This window comes from Balaenoptera acutorostrata, chromosome 11, assembly GCF_949987535.1.
Source record: "Balaenoptera acutorostrata chromosome 11, mBalAcu1.1, whole genome shotgun sequence".
Taxonomy (NCBI): Eukaryota; Metazoa; Chordata; class Mammalia; order Artiodactyla; family Balaenopteridae; genus Balaenoptera; species Balaenoptera acutorostrata.
The window spans coordinates 62,998,422-63,023,842 of record NC_080074.1 but is presented as its reverse complement, the minus strand read 5'-3'; the positions used below and the strand labels follow the sequence as shown (position 1 = coordinate 63,023,842).

General features: G+C 46.8%; 1 protein-coding gene across 1 annotated transcript; it reads right to left on the bottom strand.

Annotated features, from left to right (window-relative positions):
* Positions 1 to 322: 322 nt before the first annotated feature.
* LOC103009617 (keratin, type II cytoskeletal 72) lies at positions 323 to 7,674 on the bottom strand. Its single transcript, XM_057557539.1, is given in 8 exon segments — positions 323 to 475; positions 1,091 to 1,264; positions 2,027 to 2,122; positions 2,481 to 2,541; positions 5,541 to 5,755; positions 7,231 to 7,482; positions 7,485 to 7,620; positions 7,622 to 7,674. Coding segments are annotated over 8 exon segments (1,140 nt in total).
* Between the last annotated feature and the right edge of the window lie 17,747 nt (positions 7,675 to 25,421).

Below are 25,421 nucleotides of genomic sequence, written 5' to 3'. Positions count from 1 at the left end.
CACACAGGTCACACACCTGCCCACCTCACATCCACTGCTCCTGCGGGCTCCTTCACCGGACCCTTTCCCTCTCCTTTCTGCCTCCCATCCCAGTGTAATCCCACCTCCTGCAGGAAGCCTCGCTTAGGTCCTCATTCAGCCAGAGCCCCTTGGGAGCCCTACAGCACTTAGGCAGCGTGATGCCCAGCGAGGGATGCGTCATCCTTCCATATGGATTCTGACTGTTCTCTCCCGAAAGAGCGACCTTCTTTTACCCTTTTTTCATAATTGGTCTCGTACCGATTGTACCAAACCAAAATTGGTCTCAAACCAATAGGTGCTGTTAGCTGACTCCTTTCATAGAACCCACCTGCTTCTCTACGTTCCCTATCTCCAATCGGATTCTCTGGATCCATCGGTTGAGATGGGAGATCTCAGCCTTGGTGAGTTTGAGGTCATACCCATGCTGCCCCGCTGTGACCTGCAGCTCCTGGATCTGAGGTTGGGGGACGAGAGACGAGGAGCACAGGACAGTTGAGAATTCAGCCCTTAAGGGTGTTCGGGAATGGGGAGGGGAACCACGTACTGTTCTCATTATCCAAGCAGTGCAGGCACAAGAGAAGGAGGGAAGCGGGGAAAGGGAGGGGGAGAAAGACAACCCTTTCCTTCTGGATAGGAAGGCCCGGCCCCAGTTCAACAGGATCCTCAGATTCTCAAACATGAGAGACGTGATGGAATTTAAATTCCCTGTCCTCATTTTGACAAAGTTGGAAACAGAAGAAAAGCTGAGGTAGTGGATTATGCACAGAAACGGTGTCAGAATCTTATTGAGGTTGTGGCTAGTGTGGCCTCAGCTCTCAGCAAGGGCCATGGCAGGGGAAGGGCTAAGCCATACCCCCAACACCTGCCAAGACTGTGGTTGATCTCTCTGGACTACAGGAAGGCATTTCCAAAAAGCCCAACTCCAAGATTAAGGAAGCCTCTGCCCAGCCCCAGTACACGCACATGCACACACACACAAGCACACACACACACACACAAACACATACACGCATGTGCGCATGATGACGGGGGGGCAGCTGTGGTCACTGGGCCACGGCACACCTGGCACTCAGCTCAGCTTGGTCTGGTACAGCGCCTCGGCCTCGCCCTTGCTCTCCAGGGCGATGAGCTCGTCCTGGGCGCGGACCTGGGTGATGATGCTGTCCAGGTCCAGGTCCCGGTTGCTGTCTATGGACAGGATGACGGACACGTCACTGATGTGGGACTGGACCTGAGGGATCTCCTGGAGGACACTTAGGGGAGGGGAGTTAGTTAAAGGCTTCCCATGAGGGGGGCCCTTCTCTTGATCCTCCCTGGTAAATCCCCCGCTGCCCCTTCCTGCCCCTCCTCGGCATTTGAGCTCGGCCTTCAGCGGAGTCCTGCAGTGCCAGTGCCTGTGGGCGTGAGATGAACGCGTGGAGCTTTCAGCGCCAGCGTGGGACTGCCCGTTCTATCATACACACAGGACTGCTCCCACCCTATTCCATTCTCCCCACCAACGGCCACCCTTCACCCGTGGAATCAGTCTGAAGTCCTTACATGGCACTCAGTGTCCTCTAAGGACTCACGGACGACCCCCCTTCTCTGGGCCCCTCATGCATTAGCACAGCTTGGGCCTCCGGATCGCCCCTCGTCTGCTCCTTCAGGCTGAAGCATCGTGCCCTTCCCGGTGCCCGAGGAAATCTTGCTCATCTTTCTCCAGGAACCTTCACCGACAGCTCAGGCAGAATTCACCCTTTCCTCCTCTGCTCTCCCAAAGCTCACGTACATGCTTTTTCCCTGCCAGACTGTGGATTCCTGGAGGACAGGAATCGTTTCTCCTCCATCATGGTCTCCTCAAAGCCTACCTCACTGCTCAGCACATAGTAGGGCCTCAGCAAATGTCAGCTGCACTGAGTCCAAAGGCCTTTCTGCCAACCTTTGGTCCATGAAACCATCCAGGCCAAGGGCCAGAGCCACTCGTAAGAGGAGCAGACCACACCAAAGAGGTCAGCGGGGTCCTTACCCCTTCATAGAGGCACTTGAAGGACTTGATATCATCTGTCAAGGAGTCCACCTTGGCCTGGAGCTCGACCTTGTTCATGCAGGCAGCGTTCGCATCCTGGGAAACACAGAGAGGGGCCAGCTGCCTCCCCCTACCCTCCCTCTTGCCACAAGGAGCCCCAGGTTCCCTGCTCTCTCCCCTCACCCCGTGCTTCACAGGGAGGCCCAGTCCCTGAGAGCAAACCAACCAATGTGCAGGGCCAAGGCCGCACCTGGATTTAAAGCTGGCAGGTTCTGGGAGCAACACACATCCCAGGCAAGGGACTTGGAGAGAGGAGTGGGAAATTAGAATCCCAGCTGCCTCTGTGCTAGGGACTAAGTGACCCAAAAGGGCCCTTTCCTCAGCCTGTAAACGTCACTGTGCCAGGTGCTCAGGGAGCCCCTAGGCTTCTTCCAGCCCTCCCTGCCCCCCTTACCTTCTTGAGCACCACAAACTCATTCTCAGCAGCTGGGCGTCTGTTAATCTCCACCTCGTACCTGCGTGGGGCAAGAGAAAGGAGACAGCATCACCACTGGGATAGGTCCATTCTGCAAATGCTCACTGAGCAGTTAGCTATCACCTCTGTGCCAGAAGCTGCAGGGCATTGGTCCACAACCTGGGCTTCATGTACCCCCAGGGCACGCAGAGCCTTCTTAAAGAGGATATGACAAGAACAGGTTTAAAGGAATCAATGTCCAGCTCCTTCGTTCACAGGCAGGGTACCCTAAAATGTATCTGCCGGGGAATGCACCTGTGATGGAGGCGGAGGCGTCAGGCAGGTTCCACCGTCCCACCTCCCTTGTGACAACAGAAAGACACCGTCCCCGCTCTGCCAGCTGGCACCTTAGTACATGCCTTAGCCCCGTGCAAAACCTCCCAGGAACCAAACGAAACACTATACCCACCTTTGTGCTGTATATTATGCCTGTTTCTTATACAGGTGAAGCAAGGTCTTGGAAATAGGGTGTTTGGATGGGAATGGGATAGTCTTAATACACATATTGTAGCTTGGAAGGGTAAGAATATTCATCATTTCACTTAAAGACCTCACTATTCCATCCCTTACTATTATCGAAGAACATATTACATGCCCCTCACCCCCGGGGCTTGAATATAGGTTATAAATTTATAAGGGGGAAAGGGGTAGGTGGGGAAGGTTTGTGGGGCTGGGGTCTCACTTGCCCTCCTCCCCCTCCCCTTGTCCCCTATCCCTGGAGTCATTTGTTAAAAAAGAATAATAAAAGAATTTTTAAAAAAGAACATATTCCAGGACATTTGTGACCGCAAACAAAATAGAGCATTGGAGAGAAATAATTTATGCTAGAAAATGGCTTTTTTTTCATATACTTTAACATGAGCAGTTCTTTTTTGCTTTTTACTCCTTCCTAAGGCATGTCACTGGATGCCAAGAAAAATAAAAAGCTTTTGTTGGATGGCTGAAGAAGTACAGGTTGGTGAAATGGGTTATTTAAAACATTTAAACAGTGGAACATTTTCTGAGACTGCCAGATTTTTCTAGTTACACTGGGTAAAACACAGAAAATAGTTTAAATGATTTATCTCAGATTCTATGGGTGTTATTCAAAAGATAATTGAAAACTTCTTTCTATCAAATTATGCTATGAAATAGTTGTTTCTATTACAATCAGTTTCATCTCATATTATCTTACATTATCACATCATATTCATCCTATTAACAGCAATAAAAGTATATGCTGATTGTAGACCAGTTAGCTTTTAGCAGTTTATATCTTTCTGTTTCATAAAATACATAGAAAAATTTCATCATAATGGCTATCAAAATTAATGACATTCATACATTAGAAATAACTTTTCATTATTTACTTCTAGAAACCAAACACCAGCGTTCAATACACACATACAACATTTACAAAGAAAAAAATGTATTTTATATTACTGCTGACTTTATAAATAACATAATTTTAAAAATACGTTACCATGCATAATTAAAAGTTAAACCATGACAAATTACACATTGATTTATCCTGTTTTAGAACATAAATAGATGTATTAATTATGTTAAATCTATATCACTTTAATCTTCAATGTTTTAAATAACCTACTGTACAAGATGTCATCCTTAGTTTATTGCTGAGTGGATTTTAAAACAGTCCCCAAAGTGCATGTTTATACTTTTATTTGAATTTAGATATGAAGCCAGACTTTTTCTGATAAAGCAACTCTTATTTCTCTGGTTTGACAATGAAAGCTAACTTTTCCAATTAAGCTAGATGGTGGACGTTTTCTATAAATTGAATGAGCTAAAGTTTTGGAAATTGTGTTTGAGTATGTGCACATATATAAAAAGTGGGAGCTCTCTGGAGGTGCTTTTTAAGCCTGTCCCCACAATCTGTGTGCTTTCAGAAGTCCGGGACCACGTCACCTCCTTCCTCAGGGTCTCCATACTGGGCTCAGGCCAGAGTCCCGCTTTGGGAGACTTCAGAATAGAGATGGACAGGCAGATTGAATGTGGACCAAGAAAAAGAGCTCAGTTCTGACCGTCTCCACCCCATTATGGAAGAAATCGTCTATCCCTAGAAATCCTGGCACCTGGAAGTAAACCACCAAAATATCAGGTTACACTGAGCCTAGATGCATCGCTCTCTCCTCACTGGCTCACCTTGGAGGGAGAAACAACCTTTGGTTCCAAGCACACCCTCAACTGTTCTCTTTAATGGTGGGACTCAGCAGCATGGAGATGCCTCATCATGAAAAAAAAAAAAACTTTTAAAAATTCATTTTTGCTTAGCTTTAAGATTGGTTCTGGGATTGGAAGGATGTCTCATGTCCTGGGAACTCCCATGGGAAACCTCACTCAGGAAGACCTACAAAGCCATTTGGGCTGTCCATCTGGTTTTGAGACAATTCTCTTCCCCCCATTCCTTCATTTCCAATGTTAAAAGTTGAGCACACCGGGGCTTCCCTGGTGGCGCAGTGGTTGAGAATCTGCCTGCTAATGCAGGGGACACGGGTTCGAGCCCTGGTCTGGGAAGATCCCACATGCCACGGAGCAGCTGGGCCCGTGAGCCACAATTGCTGAGCCTGCGCGTCTGGAGCCTGTGCCCCGCGACGGGAGGGGCCGCGATAGAGAAAGGCCCGCGCACCGCGATGAAGAGCGGTCCCCGCACCGCGATGAAGAGTGGCCCCCGCTTGCCGCAACTGGAGAAAGCCCTCGCACGAACCGAAGACCCAACACAGCCAAAAATAAATAAATAAATAAATAAGAAAAAAATCCTTTAAAAAAAAAAAAAAAAAAATTGAGCACACCATTTCCTAGGCAACTTGGAGCACCATTTTGGGTAGATCTTTTCTCTTCCTAAGTCTCATCCTGTCTGGATCTCTCTCCCTCCCTAATGGGAAAGGAAGTAGCAATGGTATCAGCAAAGCATCCAAGAAGGCAAAAATGCTGGCTCCAAATCACAACCTCATCTGTAATCAAGACCCTCCGGTGGTGTTTCTCTGCCTCTCCGCTCACCTCTTTTTGTAGTCCTCCACCAAAGCCTGCATGTTCCTCAGTCCCAAGTCCAGACTCACCCGGTCCCCGGACAGCGTCTCCAGCTGCTTGCGCAGGTTGCTGGTGCAGCCCTCGAGGATGGGCTCCAGGTTGTTCCTACAGTTGTTCGGGTCCAGCTGCTGCAGCAGCTCCCACTTGGTCCCCAGCACCTGGTTCTGCTGCTCCAGGATCCGCACCTGGAACCCAAAGGTGGTCATAGCCCCAAATCCCCCACTCCAATGCTCTTGCCTCTCAAGAGTGGGGACAGGGCCCCAGAAATCAGATGTCATCATCCTGGAGTGGGGGTCAGGAAAGAGCAAGATTTATCAGAGAGTGGATTCAGCCAGGAGCACATGCCCATCTTGTCTGTAAGACAAGGAATAAGATCCAGCCTTAAACGAAATCAGGAAGGGGGCGTAAACAATGCTATCATCTGCCACCATGACTTACCATGGATTGAGGCAGCTTCTTTTGCTATAAATGCTGGTGTTTTTGGAGTGAAGGGAAATGAGAAGCAGGGAGAAACAGTGACTGGGGAATGGCACTGGAAAGTCACACTGGTGGTTCGCATGTTCTTTCTTTTGTGCAGCCTAAATTGCTCTCAGTTTGTTTCTTTGGTTTTCGAAGCAGATTACCACATCTTTACAAGTTTCCTTCATACTTGACAGAAGATTTCACATTTTTGTACTAAATAACTTCAGGCCATCTGCTACTCACCAGCATTCCTCTTCTCACCAATCTCCTTAGCTGTTTCTTCCACTCCTGCCCTCTCTCCTCCAACTACCTCACTCCTGTTACTGAACACAGTGGTGAGGGACACAGGCTACTGTTGTCTGTTCTATTAACCTGGGCACATTTCTTAGCCTCCCTCTATCTTAGTTCTTCATCTGCAAGGCAGAATGATCATTGAATCATGAGTGGTGCGTTGATAAATAAGAACCACTTGGGACAAAACCAGGCACTGAGGAACGTCAGCTATTATTAGTATTATGTCCCCTGTCTCTCACGGTCTAGACCTTTCCAGGTGGAGACAAAAGAAGCCCATTCTTTGTCTGCTCCCATTCACTGGGGTCACTGCCTATGAATCTCCAGAGCCATCTTCCGTGTTGCCCCAATTTCTGGGCGCACACACACCTGCACAACATGCACACATAATTTGGCATGCCCTCCTTCCAAATCTTCTCCCCTCAGCCCCACCCTTCAATGCTCTGGCCCTTTCCTCTCACCTCCTCTAGAAACCTTCCTGGCTTACACCCTTATCCCACTTCCTACCTTCCAAGTCTTTCCCATCCACCAAGCATCCTATCCTGGGACACCCCCCGTCCTGGAATTGCGTCTCTGTCTCTCCGTCTGATATTGAGAGGCCTCAGAGGGCCCATTCCACACATCTCCTGCCCCTGACACACCCCCTCCCTTCCCAGGGTCTTTTCCTGCAAAGTAAGAATGAAGCTCCCCTTTACGGGGTGTGTGCGCCAGGCCCAGTTCTAAGCACCATAGAAACATCTGATTCATCCTCATTACAACTCTATGGGGTTAAAGCTACTCTTGTGCCCATTTTACAGAGAGGAAAGGGAAGCTCAGCGAGGATAACTAACTCGCCCAAGTTTCCACGCCAGTGGCAGTGGCAGAGTACATTGGTCACCAAGGCAGGGACAGGCAGACCAGGACCCACCTTGTCGATGAAGGAGGTGAACTTGTTCAGCACCTTGATCTGCTCCCGCTCCTGGACGCGCACCTTCTGGATCTCGGGGTCCAGCTCCATGTTGAGGGGGGCCAGGAGGCTCTTATTGACGGTGACCTGAGGGATGCCGCCGGGCGGGCACACGGACGGACACGTGGGCCCCAGCCTGGCGCTGCCGAAGACAGTGCCCACGAAGCCGCCCAGGCGGCCGCCGCCGGTGACCGAGCAGGGACCCAGCACGGAGCCCGCCCGACCGCGGTGCCCAGGGCCAGGCGCCGGCCGCCCCCGGGGTTGAAGAGGCCCCTGCTGCCGAAGGCGGCCGCGCCCTTGACGCCGGCCAGAAACGAGGCGGAGCAGCTGCTGACCCGGCCCGAAATGACGGCCGCTGAAGGCCAGGCGCTCCCTGCCGGGGTAGAGGTGCAGCTGGCGGCTCATGGCTGGCAGGTCGAGGTCACAGGCTGCTGGGCGGTGCGGGAGACGGCAGACGGCGCAGAGCCGCTGGGCTTTCCTTCCCTGCCCGGCCCCTAACCCCTAAATAGCCGGAGCGCGGGCCTCCAGAGTCCGCTTAATTTGTAGGTCTGAACATCTTTTAGGCCACATGGGGCCTCTTGGTTCTCCATTTAGGAAATTACCATCTCCTCTCTGAGATTTTTGTCTCTTCCTCCCTGAACTCCCCATTAATCCCCTATAAGATGGCCCAGAACCCTGCATTTGCTTGGCTTGCCTCCTGCATTATAGTAATTTGGCTACTTTATCTCCCCTCGCTGCCCTGCAGTCACTGGGGCTATCACTGCCAAGATCTCCAGTGGAAGCTTTCAGTAGGTCTGGCCTCTCTGGGTAGGGGAGGGGCCGTGGTAAGAGGGCAGCAGATGTCCAGGCGGGTTCTGCTTCAGAAGGACACGAACAGGGTCAAGAATATTCCAGAGAATCATCCTTAGCCTGTCCTCTGCTGCTTGCCCAGGCCTCTGGATGAAGCTGGCTCTGGCCTGCACTGGAAGTTCCAAGGGCAGAAACTTCTGGTCCATTTGCAGGGACTTCTCAGTCTGGGAGACCAGACACAGTAACAGATAAAGCCAGTGAGAGCTCTGGTCACAAGTGCTGGCAGGTGATTTTGGGCCACAGCTAAAAGCTTTCTCAAGAAAAGCATTTCTAGAACAAGAGTTGGGGAGCTACTAGCTAGGATAGTGGGAAGAAGGTGGCCTGGGGAGATGGCACAGGAAAGATTTAGGAAGATGGTCTTTCCTGAGGTTTGGGGGTTGTTTTTGTTGCTGTTGTTTTGTTTTGGGGGGGTTTTGGTTTGTTTGGGTTTTATGTTTTGTCCTGTTTTGTTTTTTTAATAGCAGAAGAGGATCATTCGTCCAATCAAGGAACCTGTGGTCAGGACGTTTGCTGCCCTGGAGTCCAATTCTGGATCAAAATGTGACGGACTATCAGCAACAGGTCAAGAAAGGCCAAGGAAGACTCTTCCTTTCTGAAATTAAGAACTCGATTTTAGAACCTGATTCCACATAAGCTCAGGGGCATCTTTCTTCAATCTAACCCAGTTTCCTTTTCTCCAACTTAAGTTGCCTTCAATTCTTCTCTTCCCTTAGAAACAGCCCCTTCCTGCTCCTCTGGCATCCAGATGGGGTTCTATTTCATCACTCTTATATCTCAGTCTGTTTGAGTCCTGGGACTCTGTCCCATTCTTCCATCAGATTGACAGGTCGCTCTGGATTAACCCTTCCTTCTCTGCTCCCCCTGGGGCTCAGCCTAGGCCTTGGTACCAGGGACATTCAGGACAGAGGTGAAACAGACTGGAGCTCAAGATGAGGCTCATGCTGTGCCTTCTGTCCTTCCGTGGAGCCTGGACTTCCCTTGGGGCCCTAATGGGCTGGCCACATGGTGCCTGGGGGTAAATGACTGACACAGCCTCCACTGAACCAATCACAGAGCATAAGAACAGCCAAGGTGTTTACCCCACAGGGAACAAGGCTGTGGGGACATCTGTGAGTGATGGAGATGATGCCAGCCACAGATGAATACATAGAGGAGTCTGGGGTGTCCTGGTGGGGGGAAGAGGGTGGGCTCTCTGTGCTGCCTAAGAGGAGACGCTATAGTCCATTCTCTCTGGAGAGGGGAGGGCCAGTGTCAGTGTAGCTGAGTGACCAGCAGGCCCTTCGAGAAACTCAAGATTGTGCTTTACATTATTTCATGAGATTTCTCCCTCTGCCCCACGATTTTAGCCAGTTTTTTTTTTTTTCTTCCCCTATAAGCCCAAAAAAGAGTTTATTAGTTCTGGCCACTGAGAATAGAAAAGTTCGAGCAGGATTTAAATTGAAACAGGAGAAACTTACATAGAACTGTCTTTCAAAGGGAAGCTTTTTTTTTTTTTTTTTTTTAAGATTTGGAGTTTTCCATACTCTAGTCCTTTTTTTTTTTTTTTTTTTTTTATTTTTGGCTGTGTTGGGTCTTCGTTGCTGCGCGCGGGCTTTCTCTAGTTGTGGTGAGCGGGGGCTACTCTTCGTTGCGGTGCACGGGCTTCTCATTGCAGTGGCTTCCCTTGCTGAGGAGCACGGGCTCTAGGCACACGGGCTTCAGTAGTTGTGGCTCGCGGGCTCTAAAGCGCAGGCTCAGTAGTTGTGGCGCATGGGCTTAGTTGCTCCGCGGCATGTGGGATCTTCCCGGACGAGGGATCGAACCCGTGTCCCCTGCCTTGGCAGGCGGATTCTTAACCACTGCGCCACCAGGGAAGCCCCGGGCTCTGCCTTTTAAGGGCACAATCAGGAGCATATGATTTCTGCTCACATTCCATTGTCCAGAGCTGTTTCATGGCCACAGTTATTTGCAAAGGAGGCTTGGAAATGTCGTCTTTAGGTGGGTGGCCATTTGCTCATCCACAATATCTGTTTCTGTAGAAGAAGAGGAGAAAAGATATGGGGGGACAAGCAACAGGCTTGGGCGCACTCTGTCTGCTAGACAAGCACTTTCTATAACACTCCACTGCTTAAACTGCGCAATGGAGTCCAGATCTTTTTGGGACTGAGTGGGCTCTCAGGACCTGGAATTTTCGGCATTAAAACCAGGAATATCCCAGGAAAACAGAACAAGTCAGTCAGTCTACCCAGAAATCCTCTCATCTCAGGATCTGGCCTCACCCACCTCTCCCACCACTTCTCCCTCCAAGTTCCACCAGACCTCACTTCCTTGAAAAAGCCCAAAAAGCCAAGCTCTTGTCAACCTCCTTTTCATTTACCAGCCTGTATTTAATGACCTCCGACCGCGTGCTTGGCTCCAGTCACAGGGGATACAGCACCTCTATGTATAACACTCCCCTCCCGCTGGCTAACTCATCTTTAGCTTTCAGCTTCCAGGGCTCGACATCAAAGAGGTCTCCCCATGCTCCTAGTCTGGCACCTTGCTCCTGACACACACTGCCCCGAGACTGCACTTACTTCACTATACTCTGATCACATGGTCGCTTGCCCACCTTCCCAGTAGACCTAGGTCTTGGCCACCTTTTTGTACCGATGTCAAGAAGAGTGCCTAGGACTTCCCTGGTGGCGCAGTGGTTCAGAATCCACCTGCCAGTGCAAGGGACACGGGTTCAAGCCCTAGTCCAGGAAGATCCCACATGCCTTGGAGCAACTAAGCCCGTGCGCCACAACTACTGAGCCTGTGCTCTAGAGCCCACGAGCCACAACTACTGAAGCCTGTGCGCCTAGACCCCATGCTCCGCAACAAGAGAAGCCACCACAATGAGAAGCCCGCGCACGGCAATGAAGACCCAACACAGCCAAAAAAATAAAGAAAAAATAAAAATGTTAAAAAAAAAAAGAAGGCCTGGAGTAAGATTAGAGATATAGTATGAGCATAGCTGTATGTATATATATATATATATTTTTTAACTTACTAAAGTTACTTTAGAAAAATATGTTCCAAATATTATATATATAATGATATTTATGTAATTGTTGATTTTTAAATTTTTCGTCTTTCTATTTTTCCACGTTTGAAATAATGAGCAGGTATTACTTTTATAATAGAAGCAACCAAGCCCTGTAAGGCACCAAACTCCTCTGCAGGGAAGTCAAGCAGCCCTTCATTTAGAAAACACTTAGGCAGATCAAGGACCCTGATCCCTTCTTTCCATCACTCTGTAACTATGAGGGCAGCCGCCTGAGGGCATATTCTGGACTTGGGATCCTCTCACTACTTTTCACCCAGGCCAGGGCAATGCAGGTTATCACACTGACTAGTGGTCCCATCTTGAACCCTTACTCCTCCTCCTTCCCCTGAAGCTGCAGGCCTTGCAGGAGTCACTCCACATACCTGCACACACGTGCACTGGCAGGGCTCAGTCACCTCTCTTAGTTGGTCTCCTTCTCTGGACTCAGTCCAAGAAGCCGAGATATCTCCCCCACCCAATAATCCTGTACCCCCCCTGCTCAGGCAAGCCTCAGTTGCAGGTCCCACCCACTATATGAACACCCATAATCTGATCACTGAGAGTGGAAATGATGTGGGATGCAAGATCAGAGCCTTGATTTTTCATTCCAGCTCCAATACTTCTTAGTTTTATGGCCGTGGGTTTTTCAATCTCAATTTGGTCACCTGTCAAATGGGGTGATAATGACACCTTCCCTTGTTACTTAACCAAGTAGCCCCCATCTTTTCCTAGTAGCAATCTCATTTAATCCTCACAACAGCACTATGAGGTAGATATTCTTATTATCTTCATTTTTTAGAAATGGAAACTAAGATGCAAAAGATTAAGTACTTTGCCCAAATGATCCAACTTGTTAAGTAGGATCCAACTAGTTAAGGCAGGATTTGAACCAAGGCTGACTAATTCCAGACTCAATAAATGTTGAATTGAATCAGATATTGAATCCTTAAATACTGAGGAGACTTGGATTGGAAGCCCTGTTGGAAGGTGGTGAATTTTGAGCAGGCTTTGGAGGAAGAAGGGAGCAGAGACAGAGGGTGGTCTTTACAGAGACACTGGGGGACCTCACTAGACCAGCCCGGCTCCGCTAGACATGAGGGTTGGGAAAGAGAGGGTCTGAGGTGGGTCACAGAAAACTAAAAGGGTAAGAGTGAGACAAAGGTGAGAGGCCAGGTCAGACTGAAGAGATTAACTATCACAAAATGACAAGAAGAGAGACTGTGGGTTCCCAGGAAGAGGCAGAACATGACTGTGCAACCCTCTCTATTTTTTTCTCTTCCTTCTTAGGCTTTCATTCAACAGAAAATATTTGTGACCATTAGGTAGACAAAGATTTCTTAGGACACCAAAAGCCCAAAATATTTTAAAATATTGATCAATTAGAATTCATCAACATTAAAAACTTTTGCTCTTTGTAAGATGTCATTAAAAAAAAAATAAAGATAAGCCACACACTGGGCGAAAATATTCACAAGGCATATATTTGACAAAGGACTGTTATCCAAAATACATAAAGAACTCCTGCAACTCAAGAATAGGTCAAGCTGCCCAATAAAAATCTGCACAAGATCTGAACAGACCCTTCCCAAAAAGATGTACAAATGGCCAATACTCACAAGAAAAGATGTTGAACATCACTAGCCATCAGAGAAATGTTACTAAAATGACAATGAGATAGCAAAAACAGCCATTAGAATGACAAAGACTGACAATTCCCATTGTTGGAGAGAAGGTGAAGCAACCAAAACTCTCATACATTGTTGGTGGAAATGAAAAGCCATACAGTCACTTTGCCTAGGAGTGGATGTTCTAGGTCCTCTGATAAGTGTATACTGAACTTCATAACAACATGCCAAATTGTTTTCAAAAGTATCTGTACAATATGCATTTCCAACAGCAATGTGTGAGTTCCAGTTGCTCCACATCCTCTCCAGCACTTGATATTGTTTGTTTGTTTGCTTGCTTGCTTCTAATAGGTTGAAGTGGTATCTCGCTGCTGTGCCTTCAGTTTGCATTTCCCTAGAGACTTTTGCTGTTGAGCATCTTTTCATGTGCTTATTTACCATCTCTGTCTCTTCTCTGAAGAAGTGTGTTCAAATCTTTTGCCCATTTTCATTGATTTGGTTTTTTTTCTTATTACTGAGTTTTGAGAATTCTTTATATATTCTAGTTACAAGTTGTTTATCAGATATGTGTTTTGCAAATATTTTCTCCCAGACCGTGGCTTCTTTTTTTTAAAAAATTTTTTACAGTGTCTTTCACAGAAAAGTTTTTAATCTTGATGAAGTTTAATTTTTTAAACTTCATTTGCTCTTACAACTCATGATCTTGGTGTTGTAGCTAAGAAATCTTTGCCTAACCCAAGGTCACAAAGAATTCTTTCATGGTTTGGTTTTTTTTAAGAATGTTTATAGTCTATTTCTGACTCTCTATTCTGTGTCATCAATCTACATGTCTATACTTTAGCCACCACCACACTGTATGGGTTACTACAAAAAGTCTTGAAATCAAGTAGTCTGAGTCCTCCCACATTTTTTTTTTCAAAATTTTTTTTGGTTACTTCAAGTACCTTGCATTTTTGTGTACATTTTGAATAATCTCATCAATTTCTACCAAAAAAATCTTACTGTGATTTTGATAGGGATTTCATCAAACATATAGATTAATTTGGGAAGAATTAACATCCTAACAATACAGTCGTTCCTCTGTATCCACAGAGGATTGCTTCCAGGTCAGCAGGGGATACCAAAATCTGAGGATGCTCAAGTTCCTTACAGTCAGCCCTCTGTGTCTTCAGGTTCCACATTTGCAGATTCAACAAACCACAAATGTGGAAGCTGAGGATATGGAGGGCCAATTATACAAGTGTTCCAATCCATGAACATGGTGTATCTCTCCATCTGTTTAGGTCTTCTTTGATTTTTTTCATCACTATTTTTTAGTTTTGAGCATACAAATGATGCATACATTTTCTACCTGTATATCTAAAGTATGTTATGCTTTCTTGGTGCTACTATAAATGATACAGCCTTATTAATTTCAGTTTCCAATTGTTCATATGTGATGTGTAGACAATCACATCACATATGAATAAAGTCAGTTTTATTTTCTCCTTTCAATCTGTATGTTTTTATTTCTTTTCCTTGCATTATTGCACTGTTTAGGAATTCTAGTATGATGCCAAATAGGAGTAGTAACAACAGATATCCTTGCCTGTTTCCAGTCTTAAGGGAAAAGCATTAAGGTTTTCACCATTAAGTATGTTAGCTGTAGGTTTTTGTAGGTGTTCTTAATCAGGCTAGGTAGTTCCCTTTAGCCCTAGTTTGCTGAGAGTTTTTTAATCATGAATGGATGTTGAATTTTGTCCAAAAAATTTTTTTTTATCTATTGAGATGACTATATTTTTTTTCATCTGCAATATGCCAATATGGTGAATACAATAATTGATTCAGTGAATGTTAAACCAGCCTTTCATTTCTGGATAAATCTCACCTAGTCATGATGTATTATCCTTTTTATAATTTTTGGATTCAGTATGCTTACATTTTGTTTAGAATTTTTGAATCTATATTCATGAAGGATTTTGTCTTTATTTTCTTTTCTCATAATATCTTTGTCTGGTTTTGGTATCAGGGTAATGCTGACCTCATAAAACAAGATGCAAAATATCCCTTCCTCTCCTATCTTCTGTAAAAGTTTATATAAAATTGCTTTTATTTCTTAATTAATCCCACATACCCTTCAGTGTGGGGATGTAAAATCATCTCATCCATGAAGACTTCCCCAGTCCCACAGTACTGTTTATAACTCTGGTAAATGGTGGTAGTAGTAGTAGTAGTAGTAGTAGTAGTAGTAGTAGTAGTAGTAGCAGCAGCAGCAGCAGCAGTAGTAATAAAAATAAGTGGCCAACAGTACTGCATGCTTATGATGGCAGGGGTCCTATATAATAAACATTCATCATTTATTATCATATATAACATTTCCAGAAACCCTGTGAAGGAAGTATTATAGTTACTTCTTTACAAGTGAGTAAATCAAGGCTCAGAATTGCTAAATAACTTGTCCAAGGTCATGCATTCTTCCATCTGATCATCAGTTTTTTTATTGTGTGCCCACCAAATTCTAAGGTGCCAAAAACTGAACCCACAACAGAGTCTGCTCCCTTTGCCTCCCTGGGTGATTTTTAAAGCAGAGTCCCTGCATCACCAACACCAGAATCACCCAGAAGCTTGTGCATTTTTCCAGGCTCCACTCCAATCTTCTTTAGTGAAAACTCGGGGCAGAGGGGGATATTGGAACCAGGAATGTGCATTTTGAATGAGCTTCCCAGGTGATTTTAATACATCACCTCTACTCCCAGAGTAGCTCTTAATTACATGTTGCCTTGTCTTAGTAGCTATTTGTAAATTTCTCATCCACTCCCTAACTGGACTGTAAGCTCCCTGCAAGATGCAGTCTCTCGTAAGCGTCGGCACCCCAAAATAGCCAAGTGCAGTACCTAGCCCACAGTCACTGTGCAACAGACAATCACTGAACTAAAATGAAATAAGACGAAAGCAACACAGAGCTTCAGGTGCTCACACCCATCCACACACGGTGCCTCTGATCCTCTTTCCTGACTGTGTCCCAGATCCTCCATTAGGTCGGGAGGCTTCACAAACGAGCCTAACCAACCTAGCAGCACAGACAGGGCTCTTTTTATCAGAGCTGGAGGGATATGTAGAGATGATCTCATTCCATCTCCTTACTGGGTGCAGAAATCGAGCCTTGAGAGGAGAAATGACTAGTCCAGTGTCCAACAATTACCCCCAAGATGAGATCAGCACTGAAATTTCCCAACTCCTGTGCAAGGCCTTCCCCACATCACAGCAAGTAGAAGAAGCATGAGCATTCCATTCAAGAGGGACTCCTGGAGGAGGCAAGCTGTCTAATGACCCTCCTTTGAGTGGACAGGGAAGAAAGAGTGTGGTAAAGGGGAGGAAAGAGGATTCTAAGACAGCTCAGAGCTGCAGACAGCCTGGTCTGGGAGCTCAGGGGGCTCAGCTGGTTCACCTGGAGGAGAAGCAGCCTCAAATCAGAGCTCCTGTCAGAAAGGGAGGGGAGTCTGTGGGAAAATGCCTAAGAAAAGGGGCTTTTCTGGGAAACAGAATTTTCCACATATCCCCCTATTGATCTCCTGGCAGTAGCACAGTCCCCAGGTCTGGCAAGTACTTTCTGAGAACACCGCATGCATCCCTTGACTCCAGAGCTAGCACCTCCTGGTCTCTGCTCTTAAAGACTTCCAGAAGAAAACACCTTTGGCTACTCCAGGCCACACTGCCTCAGGGTGGCCTGTTCCTCCTCCAGGAAGCCCCCCTTTTATCATTTCCAAAGCTCTCCATTCTCTGGTGTCTTAAGTCAGATAGCAATGAGTAATAGCTCCTGGCTACTCACTTCTGCCAAGGCTTGACATTAAACACACATCACATGCTATGAATTGCAAATGAGGTTTATTGTGCAGACACCAAGTCCAAGACACGCAGCACTTCAGATGCAGAGCCAGCAAGAGGGTTACATACACAGGAACATGTTTCCCTGGGGGTACTGCCAGGGGAAAGGCACAGGCTTTGAGATGGGGTCCTCAACAGAATACCCTTTGGGAAAAGGACCACCAAAAGGGCAATGCAAGAAGGGGCAGGGAATGGGGGCGTGGCTGGAAGCACAAACCTAGACAATGCACACTCTTCCCCAGGGGACAGAGGGTGTCGCTGGCTCCAGCTAATTGGTTTGGAGAGAAAATATTTCAAAAACTGTATGTGGTCATCGGCTGAATGGATAAAGAAGATGTGGCCCATATATACAATGGAATATTACTCAGCCATAAAAAGAAACGAAATTGAGTTATTTGTACTGAGGTGGATGAACCTAGAGTCTGTCATACAGAGTGAAGTAAGTCAGAAAGAGAAAAGCAAATACTGTATGCTAACACATATATATGGAATCTAAAAAAAAAAAATGGTTCTGAAGAACCTAGGGGCAGGACAGGAATAAAGGCGCAGACGTAGAGAATGGACTTGAGAACATGGGGAGGGGAAAGGGTAAGCTGGAACAAAGTGAGAGAGTGACATGGACATATATACACTATCAAATGTAAAAGAGCTAGCTAGGGGGAAGCAGCTGCATAACACAGGGAGATCAGCTCGGTGCTTTGTGACCACCTAGAGGGGTGGGATAGGGAGGGTGGGAGGGAGATGCAAGAGGGAGGAGATATGGGGATATATGTATATGTATAGCTGATTCACTTTGTTATACAGCAGAAACTAACACACCATTGTAAAGAATTATACTCCAATAATGATGTTAAAAAAAAAAGAAAGAGGTTGGTAGGAGAACTTTGTCTCTAGAAATTGTGTACAAAGAGTGGTCCTCCTTAGAGAAAGCCCCTCCAGCAATACTGGGAATCACATCCATGGGCGGAGTGGGAGGTGGTGCTCAAGATGTTGGGGTCATTAAGAGCCTCTAAAGCCAGGTGAAGCTTCTCCTCTCCTCTCCTGAGTAATGAGCCCCCCTTATCTCTGGACAGTTCCCAGACTGCCCGGACTGGACTCTCCACCCCTGGGTATGGGGCTTTACCCCCACCACCTCATGCCTGCCCAGTTCAGCAAAGCCCCAGCCCCACCCAGACAATCAAATGAAGGGATTCTTCATCCTAGGGCTCTTGCCAAGGATTTAGAATTAGGATTAGGATTAGAATTAGGATTTTGCAGCTGTTGTCCATGGACAGGATAACATTGGTGTCAGTGACATTTTGTTGCAGCTGGGACAGATCCTGCAACACAGGGCAGGTCTGGCCACGGCGTCCCTGCCCACAGCCAAAGGCAGTGAGGAGGGATTCCCCTCCCTGGGTGTCAGGGAAATACAGACTCTCAGACTAAGCATGGCCTGGGTGGGATTTAAAGCGATATCGCCACTATTCCTAGGCTTCTGCCAGGTTGTGCTGAGAATTATGGGAAGGGGTCTGCATTTCTGAGCCTCCTAATTAATAGCCTTCACCATATATGCAGTTTTGATAAGTGCCCCCAGAAAGAAGCCAGTCGACGGCAAATGCCTTAAATTGTACTTCCTTTTGCAGGAGTCATGTGTGTGCACTTGGGCAGGGAAGGGGGAAGCATATTATATTTTGAAATGTATTGGACACGTAGGGATGGAAACAGGGTGGGTCTCTTCCTAAGGGGAGCTGGAGTGCAGAGAAGTTGTCCTGGTGGAGCTTTACTTCCTATGACATCAGAGGAGAAAGTTCCTCTCCTCCAAGACCTACACCATAGAAGCTCTCAGTGGCCTGGACAACAGCAAGTTAAAGTCAGCCATCCATAAACCCCACCCACAACATCTTTTCCCCAATGGGGAAGGACTTCCTTTGAGGGGAAGGGTAGGAAGCAAGGGTCCATCCAGGAGCAGTCTCCTTACTGCGTCAAAGAGGATTTTCGTGAACCCCAGGTCCTGTCTCAGCTTGGCCTGCAGCTCCAGCTTGTTCATGTAGGCACGGTCCACATCCTGCAGGGAAGATCAGGGCCTCTGGTGAAGCTCACTCCACCGCGCCCGCACCTTGCAGCGCTCTGTGTATGGGCCCTGCCCTGCCCTCTCTCTGCCGCTCCTCCACCCAGACCCTGTTAGCTGCTCTCCAAAATCCCAGGCACCTCAGATGATCCACGCCACCACAGGACCTCATTCGGCGTGGAGTCCATAGTGCACCTCTGCTGGGGGCCCCACGCCCACGTCACTGCTCACACTCGCCCAAGACCATCAGAGCTCTGATGGGACCAAGCTTTGTCAACCATTCTCCCCTTCCTGCTTGAGACATTGTGTGTTTCCACCAAAGAGCATAATGGCCTCTGTGGCTTTTAGCAATCGTCAACTCTCGCATCCTATCTATCCATCCCTCCTCTCCTGGATTTTACACCAAAGCCTCTACAGGAACCAGGCTGAGAACCCACACTTTGGCCTTCAGGCTCAAACCTTTGTCAGCCCTACCGACAGCATCTTTAAGCAGGCAGTCTAAGGAAGTCCCATGCCTTCCTCAGCCCTTTAGAAGAAGAATCAAATGCTTTCTATATTTGTATCTTTCATGATCCAATAGAGGCTTTGAGTAGGTTATTGATGGGAAATGCTCCAGCAAATTTGCAGAACATCTCCAGAAGCTTGACCTAAAGACACCTTTATTTCCAAGAGAACCAGCCACGGACACCCTTCACCCCTTTTCCTGGCTACTGCTACTTTCACTCAGAGGTATGCTCCAGCCTGTCTGTTTGGCCGCAATGGGCTTCTGATGCACCCTCACGCCCACCCCGGTCATGATACCCTCCTACTCATCTTTTTAAGTGTCACAAAATCATTCTCAGCAGCTGTGCACTTGTTGACTTCATCCTCATAGCTGTTGGTACCCAGGGACACAGCTGTTAGAATAGTACTAGTGTGTTTCCTTTTTTCTTTTCCTTTTCCTACTGGATTCACCCAAAATACTCCATTCTCTGGGAATATTAAACACTTTTGTCTAAACTGAAACGATGATATCCCAAATGAGGATGCTTTTCTATAAATTAACCCTCAAACATGTCAAAAACATGATCTCTAAAGCCCTAAAGGTCTTCCTCACAAATAATCAACCAAGATACAGATGTCTCTCCCCTCTATCACCACAAATGCATTTGGGAGATTTGTGTTTTCTGGAGCAATGAATGGATGGCTCAAATTAATGTTTATCTCCACTTAGTGTTTACTCTGCCACCTACTTCTTAAAATCCTCAATAATATTCTGCACGTTGTTCAGCTCTGTATCTTGTGATGTTCTTTCTGCAGAAAATGTGTCCAAATAATTCTGTAGTTTGCCAATGTACGCCTGGAAGAGGGGGTCCAGGTTGGTGATACGGGTGCCGACATCGATTTGTTGCAGCAGGCTTCCATTCGGTCTGCAGCACCCGGTTCTGCTGCTGCAGGAACCGCACCTGCGGTGACCAGAAGGAAAGCACGTGAGCTCTGGGTTGCCCTTCCCACCAGCAGACCGGAATCAGCTGTGGTTCTGCTTTGGGAGACAGAAAACTACATGGCTTCATCCTCACCAGCTGGATGCCAGATCATGCTGGCCAGAGCTTCTGAGCTCTCTGCCTCCACACCTGGAAAGTTTTGTAGGCTCCTAATGCTGTATGTGGCACTCTCTACGCAGAGAACTCTTTCCCCGACTTCACCGCCCACTATTTTGTTTGCAGCTGCTCCCAAGACTCCAGGCCATCTCCCTCCCTGATCCTAGTTGAATTCCCAGCAAAGGTCCCATAAATTCTGGGGAAAACCAAAAGCAGGCATTCACTGGCACTGCTCCTAAGGGTGATGCGTATGAGAGCACTGGAGGGCAGGACTCCTCAGTCTGGTTTTTAAGAGCCTTGTAAATTTCTTAGACAGGTTCCTCTGCCTTGAAATGGGAGAAAACCCTATCACACTCCAAAGTGACACCAATTAAAAACTTTATGGGTTACAAAACTAAGAATGCTTCTCTTGAAGGCAGGAATTTCATTCGTCCCCAAATAGATATTTCAGGTTCAGCTTCCAAGAATTTAATAAAGCAATAACTTTTAGGGAAGGAAGTATGATCTCAGAAGACGTTTTACCAATCCCTTCCAAAACCTACTGTCACACGGCCTGAACTAGTTAGTCCATTACTTGTCTATATCAGTTTTTCTATGATTTTCAGAATTTTCCATTAGTATTGTTTGTTTAGGACAATAAAGCCAAAGGCACAAATAATTCCTAACTGCAGACTGTTACGGAAGATGTCGCCACCAAGCCTGCATCTTTCCCACGTGGATACTACCAATTACCCAGGCCAGTATGACCACACCTATGGCTCCTAAAAAATAATGTATCTGTCATTTGCTTTTCAGTTAACACGGGAAGTAGAACATCCTGAGCCTCAGACGAAGCCAGCTTCTCATGACTCACCTTGTCAATGAAGGAGGCAAATTTGTTGTTGAGAGCATTGATCTGCTCCCGCTCCTGAGACTTCACGATCTGTGTCTCCGGGTCAGCTTTCACACTGAGAGGCTGCAGGAGGCTCTGGTTGATAGAGACTTTGTGGATGCCTCCACCAGGGTATCCTCCAGGCCCAAAGCCACCAGGACCCCCAAAACCTCCAAAGCCACCACTACCTCCAAAGCAGCCTCCACCAAAGCTGCCGCCACCGAAACTGCCACTTCCAAAGCCACCTCCTCTGCCACCAAATCCTCCACAAGGGCCAAAGCTTCCACCTCCTCCAGCCACACTAATGGAGATGCTCCTGGTCCCTGAAAGGCCAACAAGACTCCGACTGCCAAAGCCACCTCCACCAAAGCCCCCTCCACCACCGCCATGGCGGCTCAAGCAGGAGAAGCTGGTGGCTGATCGCCCGCTCCCACCGGAGACCACGGCCGAGCCGCTGCTGAAACCCCGGAATCCTCCTCCATCTCCTCCTCTCTCCCTCGAAATTTGCTCAAGATCTGACAACTCATGATGCCTTTGCCCAGAGAGGAAAGGCGAAGGTTCCTGAGAAGAGTTCAGGTGGGAGACTCGATTCTGCTGTTGGGATACGGTCGGGGTCCCCTTTTATACCCGCCAACTAGGTGTTGGTGTGCATGGGTTTGGTCCGCCTGGAAGCTACTCCTGGTGAGAGATTATCAAGCTAATAGTCATTAAAAATCTACTAGTCAGCTCCATCCCAGAACTTGCTTTGATTGCAAACTTCTCCTGTTTATCTGGGCATCTGTCATGCAATTTGATTTTTGTAAAATCATCAGAAGAGGAGATCAGGATGTGGGTTTCTTAATCTGAAAAAAGGACCTTCTACAGAATGCTGCTCCCTGCTCTGGATCAACCCAAGGGAGGCCAGCTGCCACTCGGGCTTGTGGAGGGCTTGCCACCCAGTTCAGCTGATGAAAGAGATGACAGGTTTAGAGGCCCCGGAGTGCCCTCAATACCAGCCTTGGAGTTCCCCTTGCTTTTCCTTCTGTGCCAGCAAGAGTTTCAGCAAGTGATCTTGCAGAGCACAGCGTAATGTGGGGAAACACACATCCTCTCAAGCAAAGAAGTTGACCTAGGATGCTTCAAAAGTGTTGTCAGTTTGCAAAATATCTTAACTCTTTCCTTCCCATGCCACACCAGGACTCCACAATAGCCAGTCACTGAGGAGAGGAGAATTTTCTTCCCTGTAACCAGAAGTCTTTATAACCATCAACTCTGTGACTTTTCTACATGAAAACCCAGAGGATGAGGGGCTTAAGGAAAGTTCCGCTGGCCCTGTGTCTGTCTGACTCTGGGTACCCAACAAAAGGTTGCAATCAAAGGCTTTACACAACTCCAAGATCCACTGGCATTGACTCGGCCAGTCAGTAATCATGTTTCGCCCAGGGATCATGATAAGCAACTGGGAAGCAGGGCTCCTCAGTGATGCCCGGAGGTGGATGAACATCAGGAGACTCATCAAGTCACCAAGTACACAGAGCATCCAGACCCAAACTCAGCCAAGGTCCTTCCTTGGTCCATGTGGCCAAATACGTGGGAGCCGCAGTATGCAGTACTAGAACTGAACTTAACGTCAAATGTTCTGGGTTTGAGTCCCAGTGTTGCCATTTACTGGCTCTGTGACTTTGAATTAAACACTGAGGCTCCGTATTCATACAAAGTGTTTTGAAAACCATGACACAATACAAATGTTAGATCTCATTATTGTTTTGGGTGAAGCAAAGATATTTTCTTTTCCTTTCACCCGTGGCATCTTTTTTTTTTTTTTTTTTTTTTTTGCCAGCTCCTATTCTACCCCAGGAATCATTTCAATTCTCTCCATCCCAGGTTGTACCCTCTGGGTGTGATAAGAGCCTCTTGCATCGAATTTTTTTTTAATACATCTTTATTAGAGTATAATTGCTTTACAATGGTGTGTCAGTTTCTGCTTTATAACAAAGTGAATCAGTTATACATATACATATGTTCCCATATCTCTTCCCTCCCGCATCTCCCTCCCTCCCACCCTCCCCATCCCACCCCTCTAGGTGGTCACAAAGCACCGAGCTGATCACCCTGTGCTATGCAGCTGCTTCCCACTAGCTATTTTACGTTTGGTAGTGTATATATGTCCATGCCACTCTCTCACTTTGTCCCAGCTTACCCTTCCCCCTCCCCGTGTCCTCAAGTCCATTCTCTAGTAGGTCTGCATCTTTATTCCCTTCCACCCTTGGCATCTTATTCTCCCTTCTGATGGCTATGACTACGCACTCCACAGGCATGCCACAAGTTACAGAACCAGGATTTCTCAGATCCTAGGACAGAGTTAGCATAAAAGAATGACAAACAAACAAAAAAGCTGTGAGATTAAGTCCCAGTTTTATTGTAGTTTAGTTAAATGACCTTGGATAATTCATAATCCTCTTTGAGCTTTGGCGTCCTCATCTATAAAAGTGAGTGAGAAGAAGAATATGGCTGTCGTCAAAACAGAACAAGATAAACACATGCTAAGCACAGTTCCTATCTAACAGCAGAAACTCAATACATGTTATTTACCTTCTCACACCCCTCTACCAAGTCTCCAATCCTGTGTCTCAACTAAGTGGCTGAGGTGAGGAAGAGGGTGAAAAACAAGGAGCTATTCAGGATATTTGATTTGCAATAAGAGAACACTGAAGGAAGCAAATGCATGTGTCTCCTTGATTTTTTTTTCCAATATGGATTATATAATCATAATCATTCAATTAAATCATAAGCTAAAAGCTTCAGAGTGAGCCTCAGTCCAGGGTCAAATGTTATCTGCGAGTATCTGAACAACTCCCTAATTGTCCATTACTCCACCATGACTGTGCCGAGGCCATGCCAGCTTCAGTGAGGGGTTCGTAATCCCTCTGTGGAGGAAAGGAACAAACATTTGTTGAGCCTCTACTGTGCCCCAGGCTTCTGCGGGGCACACAACCTGCATGCTTTACTGCTCTGTAATTCTGCTTTCACAGTGAGTCTCCCTCCCACCCTCACTGCTGGGCACCTTTCCTTTCTAGACCCATTTGCCAGGTTTTGAAAGTCAAGTTTGAAGAGGAAGCATCCTCCTCTTCTCTTGAAATGTGGAGGGTAGAATTAATGCAAATTGGATATTATATAACATTTTATTTCCATTTTTTTAATTTTACCTTTTACATAATCTGAATGAGCTTTTCTAGATAACATGTTTTGTGTTAAGGGGGTGAAATCCAAGTCAAGACTCTTGGTTCTGGCTGTGATTTTGTGGCTGACTTCCATACAGCCCTCAATTTCTTCATCTATAAAATGGGAACATTTATCCTAAATGCCTAATGTGCCACAAGGACACTGACCTGTTGGTATAAAGGGTTTTAAGCTTTGCTGTCTCTGAGAACAGAACAGGGATCCTGTAGGATAAAATCCTTCCTCCTGCCCCTCAATTCTCCTTTCAACAAGCTGCCGGCAAGCCCAAGCCCCTAAATGCCTTCTCCCCTTAGGTTTTCAAAAGCACATCCCTTGGCCAGTGGAGCAGGAAAGCAAACCTCAGTGTTAAGCAAAGAGGGGGTGAACTGTTTAGCCAATGGGAAATTGATGTGGAACCTAAGCCCAGATTCTTCCAGTGGGAATTAATCTCCCCCTCCCCACACCCCCTTACCTACCTGTGTACCTCCTTGTGTTGCAGTGAGCTGCATCCCTGGGCTTCTGCCGGAAAGAATGTCACTTCCTTTCCCACTGCTGTGGTCTCAGATGTCCCACACAGTTCTAATTTTCTAACTGGGAATTTTCTAGTTCCCAGCAGATCTGACCAAACAATGGGAAGTTGTACATCCCAGCTTTGTTTTCCATGGGATCAACCCACAGTTAACTGAACTCAGCTCTTGTCATGCTACCTACAACTCACTGGACGTGTGCCTTGTGGGCTAAAACGCCGTCTAGTTAATAATATCACTCTGACATGTGTGCCTGTGTGTTCTCACCTGTAACCTGCCTTCATTCACACAGAAAGAGCCAAAAAAGAGTCTTCATGAAAAATTCATGTTGTTCCCAGCCCTTGCTCCAGCCAAGCTATTTTCCAGACTAAGTCCTCCCCCTATTCTGGCACCAATATTCTTACTCTTGCCTGTTACCCATATAGCCACCCTGACATGTAAGGACAAGACAACCATCAAATAACCCATCCTATCCTGGTTGAGATTTCAGAAAAATGGAGTCACCATCATTATACCACTCATTGTTCCCATGCAGTTCAGAG